The 27063-nt window shown below is 43.1% G+C and overlaps 1 protein-coding gene across 5 annotated transcripts in view; it reads right to left on the bottom strand.

The window, feature by feature from the left end:
- The window catches only part of PRKCE (protein kinase C epsilon), a 498954-nt gene that overhangs the window by 432303 nt on the left and 39588 nt on the right, over positions 1–27063 (bottom strand). The window contains exon 1 of one of the 5 annotated variants that reach the window (XM_065590681.1): positions 20706–20877. The exons of the other annotated variants lie outside the window; for them this stretch is intronic. Within the exon in view, the coding sequence (XP_065446753.1) occupies positions 20706–20804 (99 nt within the window). The 5' untranslated portion in view covers positions 20805–20877. Of the gene's footprint in view, positions 1–20705; positions 20878–27063 lie in introns of those variants that run through there. 5 annotated transcript variants of the gene reach the window in all.

The following is a 27063-nucleotide window of genomic DNA, read 5'->3' as shown; positions in this document are numbered from 1 at the left end:
GCTGTGATCCCCATTAACTATTATCTGGCATTGGAGCCACTGAACTCATTACACAAACTTTGAATGACTACCAGGACATCATGTAGTTTGAGCACTAGAGGGTAAGGAAAAAGACTCACTCTTCACAGCAAGTGAAGGCTCTTACCAAAATGATGGGGTTTGGGGTTAGAAATTAACTGGATTGAAAGATTTCTGTGCTAGGAGGCACTTGGATTAAAAAAAAATGCTTCCCCTTTCTTTTCCAAAGCATATAGACAGTAGTGTTGCCATTGTCATACTTCTTGTACTGTATAGACAAAAAACAGCATGCTCAATTGTGAGTTTGACTGTCAGAGCCTGTGATGGTAGGAATGGGGGTTGGTGGGAAGAGGTATGCTCATGCCATTAGTCCCAGTAAGCATGGATGACCTTCAAAACGATGCAGGGTGAGCCCCTCTGCACCAGCCCTGGTCTGCTAGCTGGTGTGGAGTCCCGGAGCCCCAGCCCACCAGCCACCTGTCCCTTTCCAAGAGTCTGGAGCCAGTTAGGAATAAACACCCTTGGTCATGACATTCAATCCAGCTCTGCAGGACAACTATCATTTAACCCTGTGTATTTGGGAATGGACTCACTAACATATGCTTAGATAAATGAGAATCGACGTCTTTGCTTTTCTTCGGCCCAGGAAAAAGGATCTGATATTTGCCTTGCTAGAACACAAAAATCTCATAGTACAATTGAGGTACCTACCAGAATGCAGGCAAAGCTGCACAGTCCCTAGATGCAAGATGCTGGACATTCAGAGATGGAAAAATATACTCCTCAAGTGTCATCAAATTTCAACGGTTTCAATTACTTCTGTACCCCACTCTATTTTAATCAGCAACACGTGTACAAGCATATAAATCTCACATTGCATACCCTCCAGGTTAGGATCAGATATTACTATAATAAGCATAGCACACAGCTATCAGCCCAGACTCCTACAGTGCTGTTGTATTGTAATATCTTTGCATCTAATGCCATGTTTCAAATTATAACTGGCAAGCATCTTAGCTTCACACAATAATGCCATATGGAGTTACATCTGATACTGTTTGAGTAGAACTCCTTCTCATCCAGAACACATCAAACAGTCCCACAGATACACTATGGTGTTTAAATATTAGTAATTCAAATGTGAAAGCTACATATAAAATGTGTTGCATATTAGAAAACAATTCTTGCACCAAGAATAAAAAAAATGATTTGCTGTATTTTGGCAGCAGAATCTGTGTATGCAAATAAGATGCTTGCATGCTCACCTATAGGCCACTTTTACCAGCAGAACAGTTATGGAGTTAGAGTCATGGCAGGGTTATTAGTTAAGAGAGAAAAGGACTTAAGAACACAAGAACTGCCATACTGGGTCAGCCCAGTGGTCCATCTAGCCCACTATCTTGTCTACCAAAGTGGGCAGTATCAGAACTTTGGGAGAGAGTGGCACACAGAACAGGCCCCTTCTGTTCCCCGCCCAGCTTCTGGCAGTCACAGGTTTCGTGTCACCCTACATGGAGTTACATCCCTGACCATCTTGGCTAATAGCCATTGATGGACCTATCCTCCATGAACTTGTAAACCCAGTTACACTTTTGGCCATCACAACATCCAGTGGCAATGAGTTCCACAAGTTAGTTGTGCATTGTGTGAAAATATTTCCTCTTGTTTGTATTAAGCCTGCTGCCTATTAATTTCATAGGGTGACCCCCAGTTTTATATTGTGAGAAAGGATAAAGAACACTTCTTATTCACTTTTTCCACACCATTCACGATTTTATAGAGCTTTATCATATCCCCCCTTAAATCTCTCTTTTCTAAACTGAACAGCCCTAATCTTGTCTCTCCTTGTATGGAAGCCATTCCATACCCTTGCTTATCTTTGTTGCCCTTCTCTGAACCTTTTCCAGTTCCACTATATCCTTTTTGAGATGGGGCAACTGGAACTGGACACAGTAGTCAAGATGTGGGCACACCACAGATTTATCTAATGCCATTATGATGCTCTGTCTTATTGTTTATTCCTTTCCTAATAATTCCTTCCACATGCAGCAGCTAGGGCTCAGTCAAGGCAGATTAACAGAGACACAGCATCAGATAGTTTACTTGCAGGTAGTAGCTGTGGACAACTTTACTGTCCAAATGGAGGGTTCTGTTTCCGTTTCTTTTCAAAGGGGGCTAGATTTCTATGGTGAATTTAGTCTTCTAGAAGGGAGAAACAAGTCTCTCATTTATCCACAGAACAGGCAAAACTATTCCTCACCAAGAAGTCTCAACCCTGATCTGGACAGACCAGGGATAGAAAGAGAAGAATAGTTCAGTCTCCTTTTATTTGTATAGTATCAGCAGTGCAGAGTGTTTTCATCCACAGTCAGCCAATTCAATCCTTTGCTGCTGAGACTGCTATAAGGTTACCAATTACAACCCATTGTGATATTTTGGGGGAGGCGGGAGGGGTTTGGGGCAATTTATTTTTTGTTATGAAGCCACATGTTCAATACAAACTGATTTGAGACCATGATACTTATATGTCAGATAGCCAAATAGCCAATAGACAGTATCCCACTTTGAGTAAGTACATTCCGGGGCATGAGTCCAGTGACACAGTGACTTGATACCTCCTATTACCAATCCCCTGGGATGCCCCCTTCCCTTTCACAAAATCCATTTTCTAAATTAGGTATTTGCTTGAGACTCCTGTATTGGCCAGGCGGGCTTACCTATAGCATGATCATCATTTTAATGAAGAAATGGATTACCCCATATGGTCAACCCAAAAAAGGAGGTATGTCCTAAGAGTCCCTTAAACACCAGGCACCTATTTGCACTTCAGAGGCTTCAGCTTTATTGCAATGTACAAGTAATGTAAAGAACTTATTAAACTAAATATAGAGAGAGATTTCAGTCCACGAAAGCTTATGCTCTAATAAATTTGTTAGTCTCTAAGGTGCCACAAGTACTCCTGTTTTTTTTTTTTTTTTGATATAGAGAGACAAATTCCTTACTCAGTCCAATTCTGGCAGACTCCCCATTGACTCCACTGAGTAAACACAGCAGGATTTGTTTCATACAGCTAATTAATACCAGAAGAACACAGTAACAAATAGGTAAAGGGTAGCCCTTTCTAGCTGACTAAAGGAAGGTCCTAATCTTCCAAAAAAATCTTCCACCAAAACCAGGATGAATTCTTGGAACGAGATGACCTGTCCCCCTTGTTTATGTATATTGGGAGCAACATGGAGAATTGTGCTCTGTGAAGAGCTAGTTACAGAGCAAGAATAATTTAATAATTTTTGGCACCTCCCTTGAATTTGTATGGATGAAGGAGCAGCAGCATAGGCATTACAAAGCAAGATGGTGGGGCTCTCTGATTTTATGGTAATGCTACTAAAGATACAAGTGTTTAATACTGTCCCTTTCTCAGTCATCCAGTACAGCATACTGGGTCTCTGACTCTACCATATGCTTTCAGAAATCCCAAATGGAAGTGTTCACAGAATGACTTTGTTAAGATACACTGTGGGCTTTGGACAGATATAAAGAAAACTACCATTCAGCAAACCACTCCACAATGAATATTAGTTCTGTAGCTTCAGGTGTTCACATCAGAAATATCACATTTTGCATAGTCAAGTCTGTCTGTGCCTGTTGGCCTGCCAAGCTTTGAGTTTCTTTAATTAAATCCGGAGAGCAATTGCTCTACTATACATGCATTTGTGTGTGAGCTCATAAAATCCACAGAGGCAAGACTGCAGTAAAACGTCTGTCAAACTAAGAGACATTTTATCTCTGTGCAAGCTATAGCTGAGTGGTCAAGGCTACCGTGCCTCCTGTCAGCTCCTATATAGCTGTCTAATGGCTGCAGGGGAACTTCTTAAGTGAGGAGCACTTTGACCACACTGACCTTAGGTGCAGGGGTCAACCTGCCAAGATAAATAAGCCTTCCATGGCTCAGAATGCATCTCTCTCATAACTTCTTTCCCATATGCTCTGTCACAAAAGTTGCATTGAGAGAACCATCTTGCTGTCTGCCCTCAGGTTAAGTATCAGAGAGGTAACCGTGTTAGTCTGAATCTGTAAAAAGCAACAGAGGGTCCTGTGGCACCTTTAAGACTAACAGAAGTATTGGGAGCATAAGCTTTCGTGGGTAAGAACCTCACTTCTTCAGATGCCCTCAGGTTGGTGCTCCTCAGAAGAGCAGGCAGTAGCGCCTTCCCTCTGTTTGTGGAGAGGGGAGGTAAGGGGGTCCCTCTGCTCTGGAATTCACTCCCTCTTGCAATTCAGAGTCCCAATATACTTCCCTTTAAGATGCTATGCAAAATGCATTCATTCACTTGGATTTTCTTCATGGGGGTGTGTAGGGAGTATGGAAAGACGTTTCTCTTTCCATTTGACAAGAAGAGGTATTATATTGGAGTTGTTTGGACTAATCCCATTTGTTGGCAACAGTTGGGCTTGGGGGGGGTGGGGGGGTTGATATCAACTTTAATAACATGCATCCAAATAGCACGATCACAGTGCAACATAAAGTAAAGAACTAGAACCAAGTGTGTTCTCCACTACCCTTAAGCTATCATTAGCTATGCAGAAGCGTCCAGGATTCATAGACAGTCAATTCTGAAGTACGGGTATTTTGGGGGGGTTCAAATCCAGTGTGTGGGGACTTTCAGAAGGGAAACAATCTGGAAGCCTCTTGAAGCACAGCTCTGATAATTTAGTAAAAGGATAAAACAATGGGGTTGGTTCCTTTCACTCCCTATTTACAAAAGAGTATAGATCAAGTCAAGGCACAAGAAGAACTCAGATGCCCAAAGAAGGCTAACTTATCGTATGATTACTTTCACCTGCTTATGGAACTAAGTGTGACAAAATACAGATTAAACAAAATTTAAATCTTTAAGATTGAAATGGGGTTATTGAACCACAGCTCCTTGAAGTTAGGTGAAAACTGGTGCATTTCTGAGCAATAATTCTAAAACAATGAGTCCAATCCATCAGGCCACCCGTCTCACAGTTCTGCCTCAAATTAGAATTCCTTGCTGCTGGACAGCTCTAAACTAGATTTGACATCTCCAATTTTATTGATTGATGCAATGACTGTGATGACTGGGTTTACAACCAATAAAATGCCATGAAAAAGAACTTTGTTGTGCAGTTACTGCTACATGGAAAGACAATCTCACTGCTGTCTGGCTATACATTAAATAGAAGTTTTCTAACCTTCACTTAAAAGTATGTCAAAGTTACAGCAATGGAGTATTGTCAGTAATATGGATGAGCACATAAAAAAATAGAACAAGAACTCAACTGATACGTGACAATAAATGCTCTAATTGTAACCATGCTGGGAATAGTAGAAGCAAACAGCAGCAAATTTGGTAACTTGAAGTGCCATGTAAAACCCTGAGTATACTTGGACAAGGAGGCTAAGATTTTCTAAAGGTTTTTCCAGATATTTTGGATGCCTCACTCTTTGGATGGCCTAAAAGATACATCTTAAAAGATGCCTGATTTTCAGAGAGAGGGTGCTCAGCATTTCCTGAAAGTAAGATCCTTTCAGGAATCTCAGTTTGGCTACCCAAAATCACTAGTCACTTTTGGAGGTCTTGGCCTGCATGTTAACCATCGATTCCCTATACCCCTCACCAAACCCCAAACTGGAGGAAATGGTTCAGCCACAGATAGCACTAAAATTCTTATATACCCAGTACAAAAGAGCACTCAGTGTCTGGGGAAATCCAAGGATCCAGGAATTTAGCAGGCTTTTTGTGCTGGGTATCAAAAACCATTCAGCCCCATCCACATTCGTAGCTAAATCTTTCTCAGTGTTGAAACCCTGGGGAAACTGTGGTTTACACCTGCTGTCCACCAAGTCATTCTCCTAATGTAGAGTTCTGAGGCCCTGTGTTCCCCAGGGAAAATTTTTGAATGTTCTCACCTTTGCTGAACCAATGTTAGCAGTGCTGAGAGTCCCCATGCAGACACCACCAATGCAGCTACTGATGCCATTTTCAGTATTAGATTCTCAAATAGGGTAGGAGGCCACATAGCTGAAAACTGGATTGGCAACCAGTGACCAAGCTGTATTATAGTTCCAAATTTTCCAGAGGTCAGAATATTTCAATCATTTTATCTAGTCCAGACAATTCTAAAATACAACTCCTGAGTATTTCCTCCACTACCCATCTTCCTTATGCTATTCTACAAACAATACAGTGCCATCTAGAGAGATTAGACGACAGAATGAGGAAAAAGAAGCAGGATTGTTTTAAGTTACAAGAATACTCAATATTTTTTAAAGATACAGATAATTACATTTGTTAACATATTATCACATATCCATGATGAGGTTTTAAATTCTAAATAAAGAAGTTCTCGGAATTTAAAGGCACTTATTAAATAGGTCCTATTATCAACGGTCTTTCCTCAATTTAATTCATTAGTTCCTGGGTATTTAAAAGAAAAGGATAATGCTATTTCTTCTCAAATATAACAGAGGGTACAATTTTCAAAAGTGTCTAAGTGACTGAGAAACCTAAGTCCCATTTTCTAAAGGGATATTTAAAGTCAATGGGGCTTAGGTCCCTAAATCCCTTAGACACTTTTGAAAATTTTACCCAGTCTCTTTTCAGCTCTTGCTATTTTCTCTCTATTTGTTAGGAGTTTCATTTAAGTCATTCACTATTCTTTTTCAAAACCGTTTTTCACCAGCTGGCTATTTATATTGCAAGTAGCAACTAGAGGCTCCAACCAAGTTCAGGACCTCACTGTAAAAACACATAGTAAGAGACAGTATCTGCCCCATTGAGCTTACTATCTAAACACCCAAAGTAGTATCACCCTCTCAATTTTACACATGGGGAACTGAGGCATAGGGAGAATAAGTGATTTGCTCAAGATTACACAGGAAGACTATAGCAGAGCTCAGGGATTGAACCCAAATCTTATGATTCTCAGTTCCTTAACCACAAAACCATCCTTCTTCTCTACTAAGCCATACTTTTCCTGTAGGAAAAGCTATAATAACGCTGCAGTCTCTGCCTCGGCCCAAGAAATGCCGTTGCGCGTTGCCTCTAGGAGGTGCTAAGGAGAAGGCTCCTTGTGTCCTCCCCTCTCAACTTATGCTCCCATATAGGAACAAGGCACAATCTTCCTCTTCACCAATATATATGCCCAATAAAGAAATGGCTTCTTTACATTACATTTGACTTCAATTTAAGTTCTTCTTTTTCTCCACTGCACGTTCAAATATCTGTTAGTGACCAGCATTCAGAGTTTACTTAGCTGTAACCAAGAAGGGCAATATTACGAATGGGACCAAGCCAAGAACATTATTATTATGTTGCCGTAAACATACACTGCACTTTACTAAACAAATAAGACAAAAAGGTCCCTGACCCAAACCCAAGTGAAAGGTAAAACCATTAGAAAAATATCTTGCAGCATAAATCTCAGAAGATAGTGCCTAACAAGCAAGTAAGATTATGCAGCACAGAATCCTGGTTTTATTTTTGGAATATGCAACTCTGTGCAGAGCTCCGAGTTACTGTAATGCTAGAACTCTCCCACTGTCTCTTACAGAGCATGCTTCATTTATCTAAACCGGAGCAGAGTCTAAAGAATATCTGTACAGATTGGAGTCAGAGCCAAGCCCTCAGTGGATGGTCCTGCTAACGTCAACTTCTGCTTAAGCTATCTGGACTAGACATGCCTTAACATTTTAACAATTGGGGGGATTTTTTTTTTCCAAAAAGAAATGGTGAAAAAAAGATAGCATAGATACAACAAATAAATGGCAACATGTTCACTTTTGGCACAATGCAACAGGTAAACCATGATCTGATCATGAAGATCCCACTTCCAGTACAAATGCATCTAGTAGCCCCTTTATCATATGAAAGGGGAAATTAATAGGACTTGGGTCATACCGTAGAACCTCGGAGTTACAGATACCTCAAGAATGTTTGTCTGAAATGTTCGTAACTCTGAACAAAGTGCAGTTTGAGCTCCAGTTCCAGACGCTGACACTCCAAGTCAGGTTTCAGCAGCAGCTGAACTCCCTCCTCAGTGCCTGCAGCTTCCTTGCAGGCAGCTTCTTTCCCTGGGTTGGACTGGAAGCTTGTCCCCCTCCCAGACAGGGGAGGAGGGGTGAAAACAGTGCCTGCCTCTCCCCCCCCCCCTCCCCCCGGCCAGGGGAGGGGAAGAGGGGTGAAAGCAGCGCAGATCCCAGTGCTGCTCCCGCTCGGTTGGCTGCCTTGAGTGGGCAGACCCAGCGTCTTCACTCCTAGATGTAAGTGGCTCCCGCGTGAGGGGGTGGAGTGGGGACAGGCAGCCCAGCTGTCCCTACCTTTAAGATGCAATACAGTCACAGCACATTAAAATATTTGCCTTTTTTTTTTTTTTTGGCTGCCTGACTGGTTACTTCTGGTTTCAGATGGTGTCTGGTTGACTGGTCAGTCTGTAACTCTGGTGTTGGTGTCTTTGGTGGTTTACTGTATCCTCAACATCATAAATAACTGCTAATGATGATCAGTTCTCAGAAGGTAAGCCATTCGGTATGGATAGGGAACCATATACATCTAAATATTCCGAGAATTTACCATTCATGTTTTGCACTTTTAGTTGCCGCCTCCTCTTTCACTCCCAACACGAGTTAGCTACCTGCCACCTACTCTGCCACTTGCTACAATTTTTCCTTGAACCACAGCAAGACGCCAGTGATACCCCACTCCCCTGAAGTCTTTTAATATCTGTTTTGGAGACCACTCCCCTGAAGTCTTTTAATATCTGTTTTGGAGACTTTGCTAGGCATCGGGCACCTCTAATTACACCTCTTCAGTCTCAGCACACTCTAGACTTTGTTATGCCCTAAATTAGGATATGTGTAATCCCACTCAGAGCTGGATTAGCCATAGCACATCCCCTTAACCTCAGAGGTGGAAGTTCAGGACAGACAATGTTTTCATAATATTTTTAAGTCAGAATTATGCCTATAACATCCATAGTTGAAGCTTACATTGGTGCCCATCTGCTCAGATGGCATGCTGTCTACTTACAAGTTGGTTGAACCTATGCTCCAGGGCACAGATACCAGGAAGCTATGTCTTACATAGCAATTTGGTTGTTGTTTTTTAAACACTGCACAGGCCATCCTTCCCACAGAAAGACTCTCCACTATATTTACACAAAAGACGACAGAGTTAATAGTTTCCCAGAGTTTCTGGCTCAGAACAAGACAGGTTGCATTGCAGCAGGTGTCTGGAAAGCCTATTAAGATTACTGTGGAGTACTCAAGCATGAAATATCACTGTACTGTCCTTGAGCAGTCTATGGGCAGGAAAGTGTGTGACAAACTGCACTAGCAGAGGTGGTGGACTGAAGACAGTCACGAAGAAAGAATGTGACAGAGCTCCTAACATACCCAATGCACTTGCTGCAACGGAAGTTTTTCACAGGGCCTTTAAAGTGAGATGAAGAGGAACAAGTTAGTTTGCATATATTTGTTCTGCCACAGAACTGCCATTGCTTATACATGGTGAAAAAATGCACTTACTGCAGACAATTTGTCTTCCAGAAACATTCAGCTTGTGGAAATAGAAGATTGACACAACAATCATCAGCTGGTTGTGATCATCAAGTTCCCAGAAGGGAAGTGAAAAAATGACCAGTTCCCAGACAGCACATCAGACCCCCCGTTACAGGGCTGCTGCCTCCAGAGGACCCCCTCATGGCCCAGGGTGGCTCTGCAGCATCCCTGCTTAAGTTTCCTATCCTCGGGACTCCTCTGTGATTTCATAAAAGCACTCAGTCATAGCCAAAAGCACCCTTACTTGGGCTGGTTTGCTATCAAACCGTTCCTAAATGAAATCCTCAAAGTCCAAAACAAACAAACTGAAGAGGCTTCACCTCAATTGCCATCTGGGCCCAGCTCTTCCTCCCCAAGAGCCTGTCTTCTTGTTTTCTATCCAGCAGCAACTCTCCAGAGCGTCTTGCCTAGACTCTTGCCCCCTCTGGCTCATTCACAAGCCTCTGTTCTTATCTCTTTCCCAGAAGGCCTGATTTACCCACATGACATTACCCATTCTCTCCATCTGGGGAGCTGAGCTATTGTGTCACAAGTGGGGCGGGGCCATCTCCCCTTAAAGAGGCCAGCCACCCTGTGACACCTCCACCTGAGCTGAGATAGTAGGGGGTCAGGAATCACCAGTGTGAGGAAAGCCACATACTAATACACATGTTGTTTAGCATTGAGACCAGCTAGCGAGGCAAAAGAGAGATTCTGGCTGGAAACACAAAGAACAGTAGTGGAGACCCTGAATTCTGCACCACACGATAAAACAGGGGTGGGCAAACTACGGCCCGCCAGCTGTTTTAATCCGGCCCTCGAGCTCCTGCTCGGGAGTGGGGCCTGGGGCCACCTGGCCGCGCCTCCGCATTGGAGCCGGAGAGGGGACATGCCTCTGCTTTCAGAAGCCACTTGAGGTAAGCGCTGCCTGGAGCCTACACCCCTGAGCCAACCCTCGTGCCCCAACCCCCTGCTCCAGCCCTGATCCCCCTCCCATCCTCCAAACCCCTCAGTCTCGACCCGAAGCACCCTCCTACACCCCAAACCTCTCATCCCCAGTACCACCCCAGAGCCTGCACCCACAGCCAGAGCCCTCCCCCCCACAACACCTCCCCTGCCCCAGCCCAGAGCCCCCTCCTGCACCCTGAACTCTTCATTTCTGGCCCCACCCCAGAGCCTGCACTCCCAGCCAGAGCCCTCACCTCATCCCGCACCCCAACCCCAATTGCGTGAGAATTCATTGACCCACCACACAATTTCTATACCCAGATGTGGCCCTCAGGCCAAAAAGTGTGCCCACCCCTGCAATAAAACCTGAGAATCTATGAACTATTAATGACTTTATATAGGAAATTTATATAGGAAATTTAACAGTGAACAGAAATAAAAATAAATGTGTTTCATATGAGATTCAGGGGACTTATCTGTGTGGCATCCTGTTAGATCATTCACTGTAATATTATTAGTTTGAGACACTATTTTCTTGCTAGAGAAAATCAAGATCTTTTGAACCAGAACGAAGAATTGCAACCATGGTATCTAGCCACATCCCCATACACACAAAAGAACTGACTAAACCGCCTCATTTTTCATGTACTATGTAAGGTTCCAATTCAAAATGAAAAACAACAACAAGCCATAGCTGGCTTCTGTGCAATGGAGAAAATATTTTCCCTTTTCAGTTAAAAAAAGAGAGAAAGACAATTTTAACTGAATTGAACCCCAGGGGCTAAATTCAGTCCTACTGTAAACAGGCATACTTCTCCTGAAGTCAGTCAATGGGAGCTGTAGATACTCAGCACCTTTGAAAAACAGGTCATAGGTATCCAGGAGCGGACACCTACAATTAGAGACCACTTAAGAACATTTGGGGCTCATCCCCAACCAATTTACAGATGGACCCACAGAGAGGTTAAGCAAATTGCCCAAGTTCACATAGCGAATCAGTAGCAGAGTTAGGAATGGAAATCAGAGTACGGATTGCTGGTTTAGAACAGTGACCAGATAATCTGTCTTCAATGGCCAGTCAGTCACACTGGGCCAGATCTTCAGCTAGTGTAATGGTGGAACTTTCCTATTTTACATCTGTGAGGAACTGCCCTGCTATGTTTAATGGAGGGCTCTAAAATAAGTATTTTCAGGAAGGCTATGGAGAAAAAAAGGGGGAGGGAGGAGCCTGAAATGGGAATTTTACGCCTTTCATGACAATAATTTAGCAAAAAGAATGTACATGATTTGTACAAATAACATTCTCTCATAGCAACATGGCTTTAGGCCACATTACAACCACCATGATGAATCATTTGCAATTAAAGCATGCTAAGGTGTGCTTTGAGACTAAACTGCAGATCAGCAAAGAAGAATACTGTGCTCCAACTGAAAGAACGCCAAACAATCCCCCATAAAGCTTCAGATGACAGTGCAGCTAAAATAAAATATGCAATGGGAATGGATGCACCTAAGACATGTGGCAATAGTTTGTATAATTTTATTGCCTGCTTTCCTGTATAATGTATATTTGTAGCCATTATTATTGGCCAAGAACAATCATAAGTATGAAGAACAGTGTCAGCTTTGTATCAGACTTCTTCTATCTGGGGACTACAGTCTGCCATATTAGGGGATAGTCTTAACATTCAAACATCCTTTCCATCTCCAGCTTCCTTTATTCTATTTACTGTTGGGATGAATATGAAAAATGCTACTTATCACAATTCTAGTTTTGTAACTACAATTGGATAAATATTACAAAAAGCTTCTCATTAATATTCACAATTTTCATATCATTATGAGATCTTGCCTCCTCCAGATTCCTCCCCTTCCATTTCAGTCAGCAGATGTTCCAGTGAACAATTACACTGGCAGGAATATTTTCCAAAAGTAAATTTTGAATTCATAAATCTGATGAGTTACTCTTACCCAATCAAGAGACAAAACGTCACATGATCCATCAAAACCACAAATTTTGAACACCTGCAACAACTGTGCATAAATGAGCTACTGCCCAAGGATTATGCACCGAAATGTGGCAGTTTTCAAATAAAGAAAAAAATTGAGAAAAATCAGAACCTCACTGTGAATAGTTTGAGAACAGAAGTTCTGACATCTACCAGTGAGTAGTAAGTTATTAGTCACACATTATTCACCCAGCTCTATTTATAACTCAGCAGTAATGTTAATTATGGATGAAATTCAGAAGTCCAGGAGTAAGTATTTAATAAAACAAAAGCAAACTGATAGATATATGGGAGTATAAAATATATGGGGTGAAATCCTAGCCCCATTTAAGTCAGTAGGAGAACTCCTATTTACTTCAATAAGGTCAAGATTTCACCCATTAATTCTACTGGTCTCTACTTTTTCTTGTGCTTTCAGATTCCAGTCTACTTTCAACTATATAAGAAAGCATATTGTCTGGAAGCCTTTCTTCAAATATGGTACGTCAACTAAAGTTTGAGAAGAGATCTAGGATTTGCTAACATTCCCATGCATGTTCAATCATGACTCAAGGAGATGCAGCAGCATGCAGAGTTCATTTATCATTCCGTGCAAATATGTTTAATACCACATTATATGATTAATTCTCAGTTAAAGAGCTCTTTTACTCTATTTTGTTTATTCGCTACTGTAGCTCATAACAACCAAGTATTGTATTCCTCAAGGCTACAGAAAGAATTTTCAGGTTAATAAAGTTTGGACAGTGTCCAAAATGGACATTTGGCATTCTCCATTTGAAGCAAGTCTGGTGAGATTATTGAATGCTTCAAGGAACATGAGCCAACTGGAACTGAAGAGAATCAAAACTGTGAATCTTCTAAGTGCTGAAAACAAATACTTTGGACACTTGTGGTCCCAGCCACACAGGTTTCTTTGACTGACTCATAGACTCATAGACTTTAAGGTCAGAAGGGACCATTATGATCATCTGGTCTGACCCCCTGCATGCTGCAGGCCATAAAACTGTCCCTACCCCTTCCCTGGACTCTGCTGTTGAAGTCCCCAATCCTGTTTTTAGTGACTGCAATCGGCAGAGACCCTCCTGCTAGAGATCCCTGCCCCATGCTGCGGAGGAAGGCGAAAAACCTCCAGAGGCTCAGCCAATCTGCCCTGGAGGAAAATTCCTTCCCGACCCCAAATGTGGCGATCAGTAAGACCCCGAGCATATAGGCAAGAGTCTCCAGCCCGACCCCGTTAGCCATTATACTATTTACCCACCATTGCTTGGCTTTCCTTGACTACTATGTTTTACCATTAAACCATTCCCTCCATAAACTTATCTAACTTTATCTTAAAACCAGACAGGTCCGTCGCCCCCACCGTTTCCCTCGGTAGGCCGTTCCAATATTTCACCCCTCTGACGGTCAGAAACCTTCGTCTAATTTCAAGTCTGAACTTCCCCACGGCCAGTTTGTATCCATTCGTTCTGGTATCCACGTTAGTACTAAGCTGGAATAATTCTTCTCCCTCCCTTGTATTAATCCCTCTAATATATTTAAAGATAGCAATCATATCCCCTCTCAGCCTTCGCTTTGTCAGACTAAACAACCCAAGCTCCTCTAGTCTCCTTTCGTACGACAGCTTTTCCATTCCTCTGATCATCCTAGTGGCCCTTCTCTGCACCTGTTCCAGTTTGAGTTCATCTTTTTTAAACATGGGAGACCAGAACTGCACACAGTACTCCAAATGAGGTCTCACCAGCGCCTTGTACAACGGAAGCAGGACCTCCTTATCCCTACTCGATATACCCCGCCTAATGCATCCCAAGACAGCATTGGCTTTTTTCACCGCCACGTCACATTGTCGACTCATAGTCATCCTGCGGTCTACAAGAACCCCTAGGTCCTTCTCCTCTTCCGTTACTTCTAACCAATGCGTCCCCATCTTGTAACTAAAATTGTTATTAGTCATCCCCAAATGCATCACCTTACACTTTTCACTATTAAATTTCATCTTATTTCTGATACTCCAATTCACAAGCTCATTCAAGTCTCCCTGCAGGATATCCCTGTCCTCCTCCGAATTTACAACGCCTCCCACCTTCGTATCATCCGCAAATTTTATCAGCCCACTCCTGCAATCGGTTCCGAGGTCAGTTATAAATAGATTAAATAAAATGGGTCCCAAAACCGAACCTTGAGGCACTCCCCTAGTAACCTCCCTCCAACCCGACAGTTCACCCTTTAATACAACCCGCTGCTTTCTCCCCAGTAACCAATTCCTTATCCACTTCTGGATTTTCATATCGATCCCCATGTTTTTCAGTTTAACCAATAATTCCTCATGGGGTACAGTATCAAACGCTTTACTGAAATCCAGGTATATTAGGTCCACCGCATTTCCCTTATCTAATAAATCCGTTACTTTCTCAAAGAAGGAGATCAGATTCGTTTGGCACGATCTGCCCTTCGTAAAACCATGTTGTAATTTATCGCAATTGCCACTACCCTCCAGGTCTTCAACTAGTTTCTCTTTCAGAATTTTCTCTAACACCTTGCACACTACAGATGTTAGACTAACAGGCCTGTAGTTACCCGGATCACTTTTTTTCCCTTTCTTGAAAATAGGAACCACATTAGCTATTCTCCAGTCTAACGGGACCACCCCCGAGTTTACAGATTCATTAAATATTATCGCTAACGGGCCTGCTATTTCCCGCGCCAATTCCTTCAATATTCTCGGATGTAGATCGTCCGGTCCTCCCGACTTAGCCCCATTAAGGTGTTCAAGTTTTGTTTCTACCTCGGATACGGTAATCCCCCATCCCGAATGCCCCTCTATAGTGGTGCTAGTATCCCTAATACCTTCATTGGCCTCATTAAACACCGATGCAAAATATTCATTAAGATATTGCGCCATGCCTAGATTGTCTTTAATCTCCTCTCCGGCAATAGACTTCAGCGGTCCCACTTCTTCTTTCTTTGCTCTCTTCCTATTTATGTGGCTGTAAAACCTCTTACTATTGCTTTTAATTCCCCTCGCTAGGTCCAACTCTACACGGCCTTTGGCCTTTCTCACTCTATCTCTACATTCTCTGACTTCACTTAGGTACATTTCCTTACTGATCCCTCCCCTCTTCCACTCTTTATACGCTTTCTGTTTTTTCCTAATCGCCCCTTTGAGTCGGTCGCTCATCCAGCTCGGTCTAAATCTCTTGCTTAGTAATCTTTTTCCCTTTTTTGGAATACAGGCCTCCGACAGCTCATGCATCTTTAACTTAAAGTAATCCCAGGCTTCTTCTGCTTTTAAATCCATTAATACGTTTGCCCAGTCCACTTCCCTTACCAGTCCCCTTAGTTTGTTAAAATTGGCCTTTTTAAAATGATAAACCCTAGTCTTTGATTTAATTCTGTTACTCCTTCCATGTATTTTAAACCGAATTAGCTCATGATCACTGGAGCCCAAATTGTCCCCTACTACCACTTCCTCAACAAGGTCCTCACTACTTGCCAGAATCAAATCTAAAATGGCCTCCCCCCTCGTCGGTTCAGTTACCACTTGATGGAGGAATTGATCAGCAAGCACTTCTAGGAACATCTGAGCCCTGTTATTGCTACTAGCGTTTGTTCCCCAATCTATATCCGGGAAGTTAAAGTCCCCCATAATTACACAGTTTCTGTTAGTAATTACTTCTCCAAGGAACATGAGCCAACTGGAACTGAAGAGAATCAAAACTGTGAATCTTCTAAGTGCTGAAAACAAATACTTTGGATACTTGTGGTCCCAGCCACACAGGTTTCTTTGACTGGTTCTCTAGATCCCCTTCCTGAATCTAGGGAAGAGAGTTTGTTGCTCCTCTCCATATCTGCTTCCCAGGATCTTGGTAGACTGGAGTTTGGAGCAGGCCAGACCTCCACTGCAAGTTACAATACACTCAGCTGAATGGGAAACAAAGGGCACCCACTAGTGCAGCAGAGTTCTTCGTTCAGCCAAGTGGTACATTTGCTCCAAGAGATAGGAAACCACTTGTTTAACAGACTGAGATCTATTCTGCTCCTTCATTGTGCCCATGGAGGAAGCTATGTTCCACATTATTTTTATCCTGAAATATTTTTCCAAGTTGTGTTTATGTGTTATTCCTGCAAGACACCATCCCAATATAGTTTACTGTTCAATTCATAACTTAGAAACCATTATTTTCTTATGTCTCACATACATGCAGACACACACATTAAGGGCCAGGCTCTCAGCTGATAAGCTGGGATCTATGGGCCAAATTACACCAGCTGAGAGTATGGCCCCAAAAGCCCAACAATACACTGAAAGATGTGTGTGAAAATTCATGCAGCCGGACGGTTCCCTTATTAGTTACATATCGTGGCTTGCATCTACTCAAAAGTTATTCCTACAAATGTTGGCAATAATTTGCACCCCCTAACTTGCCTCCAGATATGTATATTTAAACCAGTAGCAAAGGAATAACTCTTGGCTTGTGTCAGAAACACTGGCTTTTAGTCACTGCAGGTCCCTTTTGAAGAATCTGCTATTGCAAACATTCAGAAGGTGCAGATTGTGAGCTCTGCAGATTTTGCAGGATTACAAATGATCAAAAATTAAGGTGTTATCTGCTAAAATGTTCTTGTGACTATCAGTAGAAAACAGGAACACCTTCAGTCTTTACTGGCGGCAACCAACCCGCGAGACAGCTAGTGGTTTCAACCTCCCACACTCAGCATTTACTAACTAAAGTGTATGAGTGCAGGATCTGACTTAAATACATATCTGCAAAATTTTTGTTTAATTTTATACTTTCGTGAAGTCACAAAGTTGGCCAGATGCTACTCTAAGTTACCCTGGTGCAAATCCAGGATCTCCACTGAGAAGATGTGTATGTTACTCATTCTAAGACCAATGCCACTACCCTTTACTCCCCTTCTGGGACTACTCCAGAAGTAAGGTTCTACCCAACGTGAGTAAGGGTGGCCCTCAATAATTAGACACAGTGAATATTAAATCCAACCTAATAAATTGCTGATGTTGCCCCCGAGCTCACAGGAGGATGGTGGAGGAAGGAAGCAATTGGCTACCTGGCTTGAAAAGTAGCAGATTACTACCCTCCCTGCATCAGCTCAGCTCATTCCTTGCCCACCTGTGGAGAGCAGGAGACACAGAGGAAGTGGAGTACCAGGAACATACCTCTTCCTCTCTACCCACCCCATGACTGAACCTCAGATGTGGGGAGGCTATCAAGGAAGTACAGGGAGTGGTAGGACAGGGGGGATCCTGCTCTCCACTGTACTCTGCACGGCCACAGAGGTTGTTCAACAACCCGTCGCATAATACTTAGGGAAACACCTGCATTTTTTCCCCCTCAAAACCACTCCCTTTGGCCTGGAGCACTGCACAGCCTCCACCTCATATCTGTAAAGAATGCCATTTTTATTCAGAACTGTATGCACACACACACACATACACACACACACACACTCTCAAAGGAAAAATCCCCAGCTGGGGGGATTCCTTTAATCTTTCTAAATCAAACATATCTGGACCCAATTATAATTTCTGTAAGAAAAACTGGCATTCAAGATGACAGTTACAACAAGGAGTCTGGTGGCACCTTAAAGACTAACAGATTTATTTGGGCATAAGCTTTCGTGGGTAAAAACCTCACTTCTTCAGATGCATAGAGTGAAAGTTACAGATGCAGGCATTATATACTGACACATGGAGAGCAGGGAGTTACTTCGCAAGTGGAGACAGGGCCTCTCCAACGCATTATCCACGATTTACAACCTATCCTGGAAAATGATCCTTCACTCTCACAGACCTTGGGAGGCAGGCCAGTCCTCACTTACAGACATGAAGAGGTAAAACTAAATGTTAAGGAGTCTGGTGGCACCTTAAAGATGAACAGATTTATTTGGGCATAAGCTTTCGTGGGTAAAAACCTCACCTCTTGCATCTGAAGAAGTGAGGTTTTTACCCACAAAAGCTTATGCCCAAATAAATCTGTTAGTCTTTAAGGTGCCACCAGACTCCTTGTTGTTTTTGTAGATACAGACTAACACGGCTACCCCCGATACAAGATGACAGTTAGAATGCCAAGACGTCCCCATCTGATCCAAATTGGGGTTTATAATTGAAAAGCGGACAGAGCCTTAACTGCAAGAGTGATACAGAGCACTGCTATAATAGTAACTTTCAATTGTTGAATAATTGATTGACAGCTGCCTAACTACAATCGTTGGTATGTTCAGCCTCCATAATTATTCACTTTCCATGGAACAACCAACTCAGACTGATGGGCATCCTGTCTGCATCTTGTCAATTACATATGTGTCCCTGGCATTCCTCTGTTCTGCTTAACTATAGGACAGCTACAACCTCAGCAACTTTTTTTTTTAAATGCAGCTCCATTTTTCCCACCCCAGACTTCAAGTTCATTTCATGCCTTCAATTCTTGCACATAGTTCCATCAACAGTGGTAATTGTGCACTCAATCCACAGACAGCTGTGGTATGGGATAGGCTATTTCCTAGATGAGACCACAGCCTGTTATTGATAGTAATTAAAAATCCCAGGATACTTTTTTGAAAGAGTAGGATGCTATTCTTCCACGTCCTGAGAAAATACCAGTGTTGGTAAATAAATGTACATCCCTGCCACCAGAATCCCATGTTAGTTTGAAACATATAAAGGTATTCTTCACTTCTATCCTAAACTGTTCTGTAGCGTTGCTGTGTGCTGTTACAACAGCTTGTATCTTCCACCAGAAACTGCTGCATTTCATCAACAGGATGTACACACAAGTGCACCCTTCAAGATGAGAAGTGCTATATAAAGACAAAGGATGAAATCCTGCTTCCACTGAAGTCAATGGCAAAACTTCCATTGACTCTGGTGGGGCTAGGATTTCACCCAAACTGCTTATCACAAAAGGATGTCTGCCTCCAGCTGGATTTTTGTTTTTAATTTAAAGTTAAAATGGTTCAGGACATTGGCCACCTTAATTCTGGTCATTCCTAACCTTTAAGTGCTTGACTTTGCAACTGTAACATTCTTTTAACATGTTTTTTGGGGGGGGAAGGGGGAATGTAATTATACATATGGGATATTTGTGACACAAAATTCAACCTAAATGTGGTCATTGCATTTCTTTTTACATAGTCTGTTCTAGGTAGGTTAATTTCCCTGAAAGAAATACTGTCTTTTAAGAAGGTATTTGAATACCACTAGGAAGGTTCCTTTATGGACTGGAGCAGAGGAAAGGGCATGGAAGAAGGAAACAAAGAGAGGCTTGGAGAGAGGAGAAAATAGGAGTAGAGACTTCCGGAGAGAAATAGCTACTCATGAAAAACACATGAACCTTAAGAATGTGAGCAGTGGAGTTATAAGCTTCCAAAGTGTAGCTAGAAATGAGGAGTTTAAAGATTCAAGGGAAACCCCCCAAAACTAGTTCACAGGACATGTTGAAGTACACAAGCAGTAACAACTGTTACTCATTTAAGTCTCTATCCTTCAACACCAAGTGTGTGGGTTGACTTGAGCACCGCATCATGCCCCACGGAAGTCAGTGGAGCTCTGCAGCACAGCAGTCTGCCTGTGCACTATATATTACAGGACTGGGGCCTTAATCTGTGCAACAGAACAGTGTATTGGCAGTATTAATGTCTCATGCCCGTTTCCTATGCATAGATTGATTGACAACATTCTTTTTAATAATCAGAAGTGTACATTGTTGTTCATTAATAAATAACTTTCCTTTAAAGGACTCCTATGGCATCTGATCACCATGAGCAATAGCAATTATTTTTCCCTGGAAAAGACTACCCTATTAGTCAGTTTTCAATTCATATGTAACTTTATTTTCAGCAAGATTTAGCCACATGACTCATTAATATAATAAGAATTAGCTCTTATATAGTACTTTTCATCAGCAGATCTCACAGCGCTTTACAAAGGAGCTCAGTATTATTATTCCCATTTTACAGATGGGGAAACTGAGAAAAGACAGCAAATAAGTGAGAATTATTTTACAGAATTATTGTATTTTTATTGGAATTGATTTATTTTGAGAAAAGTTTACCTTCTTTATGCACAGTTACTTATTGACTGAGTCTATAACCTGTGTCTGAAACAACATGATGTCCCAGGAATCTATGGAATTGTAGCGGAGCAGACTCACCCCTGCGACGCCGCCTGCTGGTGACTTCCAGGAATTAGCTCTTCCAGCATCCTGGAGTGCCCTCTGCAGGCCAGTGGTCCACCTGTCCTCTGGCCCCATGTCCCTCCCTAGACCCCAGTGCCCTTTTACCTGGGGTGCTGCCTCCTGGCAGTAACCCCTCAGTCTTAGGGTCTCCCCTCCCTAGGGAGACCCCACCCACTATTCCCACCTTACCTCAGTATAAAGCTACTGTCAGTCATTGTCTAGCCCCACACCCTGGGGCAGACTGCAGTATCAGCCACTCATCATAGACAAGGTTGGGTTTGGACTGGCTGCCTTTACCCACCCTCAGGCTGCCCCTCTGCAAGCCCAATGCCTAGGTGGGCCTAGAACTAGGCCCTGCAGCCTGGGGAGATGCTGGCCTAGGGCTTCCCAGTTCTTACAGCCTTTCCCCAGCCCTGCCTCACTCTAGGTCCCCTGGGGGAAGCTCCCAAGCAGTCAGACTGCTGAGCTCCTGGCTCCCAGCCTCTTTATACAGGCCAGCTGGGGCGTGGCCCAGCTGCAGCCGCTTCCCCAATCAGCCCAGCTTTTAGAGCTGCAGCCCTCTGCAGGGCTGCTTTTAACCCCTGCAGCCCTCTTTCAGGGCTGGTTTCAAGCCCTCCAGGGCAGGAGTGGGTATCCACCCCGCTACAGGAACAAATGAAGGTAAAAAACCACAACCAAAGCTCAGAAATTAAAGAGTATGATGAAGAGCCATACAAGACCCAAAGGTGACATTAACCTTTGACATCCTGATGATGATCTTGGAGATTGTCAGACAACCCCTTAGTTACTAAAAAAAAATAAAAAATCCAGCTAAAGAGAAAATGAAGCCAATCTCCCATAAAAATTCCCATAGTTCTAGAGAGGATATCCAGCTTACGCCCTCCTTGCTCCCCCTTCCCTCCCGTCCCCCCAAAAAACCATCAGAAGATTAAGCCCTCTAACTGAGAATGCACCACACCGGCTGCCACAAGGTAGGCAGTCATACTTTGTGATTCATGACTTTTTAAGCGTCTAATAGATTACAGTTGGGGGCACTGTCTTCTAAGACTAAATGTGAGTGCAGTCAGGGCCGGTGCTACCATAAAGGCAAACTAGGCAGTTGCCTAGGGTGCCAAGATTTGAGGGCACCAAAAAGCGGTGCCCCCAATTTTTTTTTTTACAGCGTTCCTACGCCTCCTCCCTGAGCACGCCATCGCTGCTCCACTTCTCCCGCCTCCCAGGCTTGCGGCGCCAATCAGCTGTTTGGTGCCGCAAGCCTGGGAGGGGAGGAGAATTAGAGCAGGGGCAGCGTGCTCGGGGAGGGGGCGAAGCAGAGGTGAGCTGAGGTGGGGAGCTGCCACACGGCTCCCCGGGCCAGGGGGGTGGGGAGATGCTGCGGGGGTGCCTCAGGGCGGGGGGGGGGGAGCTGCCGCAGGGCTCCCCACCCCAGCTCACCTCTGCTACGTCCCCTCCCCGAGCACGCCATCGCTGCTCCACTTCTCCCGCCTCCCAGGCTTGCGGCGCCAATCAGCTGTTTGGTGCCGCAAGCCTGGGAGGGGAGGAGAATTAGAGCAGGGGCGGCGTGCTCGGGGAGGAGGCAGAGCAGAGGTGAGCTGGGGTGGGGAGCTGCCACATGGCTCCCCGGGTGGGGGAGCCTCAGGGTGGGGGGGGGAGCTGCCATGGGGGGACACCTCAGGGCGGAGGGGGGGGCGGGGAGCTGCCGCAGGACTGGGGGGTGGGGCGCAAGGTGGAAGTTTCGCCTAGGGCGCGAAAATTCCTTGCACCGGCCCTGAGTTCAATGCACTTAATGACAATACACAAAATTTTATATTTGGTCAAACTGATGTGTTATATTTACAGCATCTTAAAATCTGAGGGTAGACTGCCATGATTTGTGATTCATGGGTATTTAAGCAACAGATTAAGAACAAGGGTTCCATCTTATAGGTGATGAGATACAATATTAAGTGAACAACACGTTAATTCTGTGGTGTGCAACAGGGAGTTAACCCTTTTTCAAATATCTGTTTTAGGACTATGCTGTGCAGAAGAGATAGACATGCTCTCAAATACCGGCATCAATCACGCCTTAGAGAAGTGCAACACACACTGGGGATGGGACAGAGCAGAGCCATACCACTCAGGGGGAGTTTCAGGAAAAATTCCTCCCTGGCATGTAGGGGTTGCACATCCACTCCTAAAAGCCCCACATCTATAAGATATCCCAGCACAGATTTAAAAAAAAGCAGGGCTATGTACAGCATCCTCTCACATGCTGGCAAGCTGAGCAATATGGCCACCACAATGGGACTGTGCTAAATCATCCTAAAGGGATGGTGCAACATGCACATACTTCCTGCACGGCTGGAGTCCAGGAGGGATGTCAGCTCCTCAAGCACAATATCTCACAGGGCTCCACACCACCCATTAGTCAGAGCTGTGCCTTAATGGCTCAATTGAGCCCTAAACTGAAGCTGTATCTCATGAGCATTACCAACAGTGCTAGGAAACACATGAGAAAAGGAACGATTGCCCTCCAATAGGACACATGGTTGTGGAAATTCTACATAATGATTGGCTACCACCTGCCTGACAGAGGCTAAGGCCTAATCTCTGCCTTCTGTACCGGTGGTACAGGAGTATTTTATTAACTCACTGCAGCATAAATACCACCACAGACTGTTTGCAAGGCATCGCTTTTCTATACACATTGCCCCCTTATGACACACATATTTCTATAGATACTTCTAATATCAGGCCAGTCAAATGTGCAATAAAATCCAAGTATTCCAAAGCCTCAAATAAAATGTCTAATAATAAGTTCAGAGAATGTCACAGGAAGAAAGCTTTATGCCCGGTGGGTGCTGAAAGCCTTTTTCCCAATACATTAGAGTATAACTGCACATATTAAGAGAGCCATTTTAAAAAGCCTCTTTAAACATTTGCTAGTGTTGCTGAAAATATTCTGCAACTCCTTTTCCAGTCTTGCTTTTAATGATCCTGCCCAAGGAAACCACCAGCAGCTAAGTCCCACTCTTCTCGCCAGCTACCACCACCCAGGAGGTGAATTCCCCATTCCTCCTCACTACGCTTCTGGCTCCAAGACCGTAATAGAGTCGTTAGTGTTCCTTTTAAAAAAAAACACACACATTCACTTCCCTCCTTTATTTCCTAGGGAAAAGTTAATCCCTCCATATGTCCATAATGGAGAGCAACATACATGCTAGAGGCGTGCTTTACCACTCCCACAATTCCCAGTGCAATTCTGACTGGCGCCTCACCACTATCCTTAATTTTAATATTAAAATAATATTGGTTGGGAATATTATTTCCAATAACGAAATATTTTTGAGAACTAAAGAACATTGTTTTGTTCTTATTTATTCCAGAATCACAAGAACACAAAGAGCATCAAGTGCCTATGAGCCGGGAGTAATCTGACATAACCAAAAAATTCATTTTTAGGATTCTGTGTAGCTATCAGTCCAGCATGCATGAGAAGACTCCAATTGCAGACCAAGTAGCAGGGATCACCACTGAGGAATAGAAAGAAAGAATCCAGAACTACTTAAGAATCAGAGTTCAGACCCAATAGCATTCACTCTAAGTGAAGTCCAGCAAGGTCAGGAACACAAACCTTCCTAGCAACTCCTCCTCCTCACTGAAGGCTATCAGGCCTACAAGGAACCTTGTCTGCTAAAGGATTGTCACAGAAGACCTGTAAGGGCTGGGGAAGGCAGAGAGTGGAATTCTCAAACCACTGAGAATAGCTAAAAGAACATCCTTCCAACACAGATACACCCCGCATATAAAGAGGCCCTGCCTAGGTATTTATACCATGTGCATCAGAGTGGTACCTAAGCACTTCCAGAGCATATGAGCACCTCCCAAGAAAAAGATGGTTACGTCTCCTTTAAATAATGACTGGCCTGTCCGCTACCCTGTAAATATTAAAAAAGGGAGCCAATCTGGCCTAAGAACAGAGAAGAGGAAAAAGGAATCTGCTCTCCAGCTGCCTGAAGCCTAGTTGGAGCAGGCATAGTTTGCAGAAAGAAGCTGACTCCTTCTGCAATTACGGAGGCACACAGAAGCCATCAAGCACTGCCTCAGAAAAGAGGCCTAGAAAGAAGAACCATAACTGGGGCAAACAAGGGTCTGTAGTAAGAAAGGAAATTGAGAAAACTAGCTACCACATAACTCCTTAAGGTAAAAAGTAAACAGGTTGTTTTGAACAAGGCAACAACTTAATATTGTTGTGCGTTTTCAGTCAAAACACAACCCAGGGAGTAATGTAGGAGACACCTCAGCTGGATCAATACTCTCAACTGATGAAAGAAACGAAGGCATTTAGGCCTGTCAAGGAAATTACAAAAAATAAAGTAAACCTAAATAGTTTCAGCTATAGCTAAATAACCTTTGTGCTAGATATGCCAGGTGATTAGGGCAAGTGGCAGTTTCCTCCCGTTAGAATGCCCTAGAATATTTCTCAGGGAGTAAGTCTTGGGCCACAGAGGCAATAGAGGAGGGGAGGAAAATTTATCATGGGAACCACAAGGTTTTCAGCTAGACAGATATACACACATACATTTACATATACACACAGTGCACAATCCATTGCTGCCTCAGAATAAGAGTCTAACTTACCATAAGGTCTTGTTAAGGACTATGTATGCACCATGTATTATATAATATGGACGAAGATTAGTAATTGCCTGTAATCTAATGAGTTACAGTGACGTCTACTCTCAGTATCTAATGGGTGTTCATTTTAAGTCATTGATAGAGAAGCCATGCACCCAGTAGCTGGATCTCTCAGGAATCCCATTTCCCTTCAGCTGGATTCCCCAAAAGCTCCAAAGTAATGTAGCAGCAAGAAACCCAAACTGTCATGTAGCACCAGAGGTCAGCCTGAATGACTGGAGAACAGATAAAAGCCCTGGGGCTAATTCTATTTCTCTTATTCTCTCTAGGAAGCATTTTTGTGTAGCACTGTAGGCTTGACTTAAATTAGAGAAGCTGTTGCTAGCTGGAAGGAAATTGAATCAACCCTAACAAAGTAACTTTTGAACATATGCATGTTTATAGATCCATTGTTCATTAGTTTGTTTCTTTCCTAGTTATTCCCACAGTTTATTATGATCAATTTTAGATATTTCTGATCCAGGTGGCAAAGACTAACTGTAACAAGATATTTTTGTTTTCTGCATCTCCTTTTTTAATATATGCTCTTCCCACCACAATCTGTTACAAGACCATTTACATCAGAGAACTCTAAGCAAAGGCTTGAGAGCCAGGCACTTTAAGCATTCAAGTTTAAAACTGTGGCCTCAGTGAAACTGAATGAAGCAAGGTTATCTGTAAATGGGAATAACACTAGTTTTCTGTCTCACATGAGTGTTGTGGGGGCAATTTAGGGAACTTTTGTAAACTTCTTTGAAGATAAAAAGCATTACAAAAGTAAATCCCTTACTAAATAAATCCCTACTGGATGGCACTGGGGTTACATCTGGTTTGTAATCATGTATTTGTAGTTCTTCTAATATGGAAAAATTGCTTAGATCCAGCAAACCAGTGACAGTCTACAAGGGTGAAGAATCCATTTAGTTCTTCTCTACAAACAGTCCATTGCTTACTTCCAAGAAGCTTTCACAGGGTGGCTGGGTCAGAATAGTACTGATGCTGTACTGGAGGCCTTATTGCTCCAGGGGCCAAAATTCATTGTTTTGGTAAGTGGGTGAAACTCCATTCACATTCCTTGATATGTTCAGAAGGACTTCTCAAAACCATACACCCTTCGTTTTTTACTCAAAAACTTTGCTTCTGATAAAAGATTTAAGTAAACAGCTCCATCAATTACTTATCAACTGTGATAAATGCTAATGTGTTCTCCTCTACTGCTTTGTTTGCCCCAAAAATTACAAAGTTAAGTTTGTTCAGTACATTTCACTACTTGCAGTTTTCAAACTCATATAACAAAAAACATAGGGGAAATATTCAGAACTAATCCTGTATCAAACCTATTGAAGATTGAGAGGGGCAGAGCCTCCTCTGGTGTAAACTGTCATAGCTCCATTGACTTTACAGCAGCAGAGGATCTACCTCAGAATGTCTTACAAAGGTATCTTCGCCAGTCAATGGAAGTTGTGTACGCATGCGTACCTGAGGATTGTGGGCTTTGAAACAGTACTACATTCAATCTAAAGAGCACATCAACAGGGTCTACACGGACCAATTAATATGCAACCTCTGAGTGCGCTTTAGAAATTACACCCCCATAGTGCACATTACCCCATCATGTAGACAAGTTTTTACTTGCACAGCCCTATGGACTTCAGTGTGACTACTCATGTAAAGA

This window comes from Chrysemys picta, chromosome 3 (assembly GCF_011386835.1).
Source record: "Chrysemys picta bellii isolate R12L10 chromosome 3, ASM1138683v2, whole genome shotgun sequence".
Taxonomy (NCBI): domain Eukaryota; kingdom Metazoa; phylum Chordata; order Testudines; family Emydidae; genus Chrysemys; species Chrysemys picta.
This window is presented reverse-complemented; position numbering and strand designations above follow the sequence as displayed.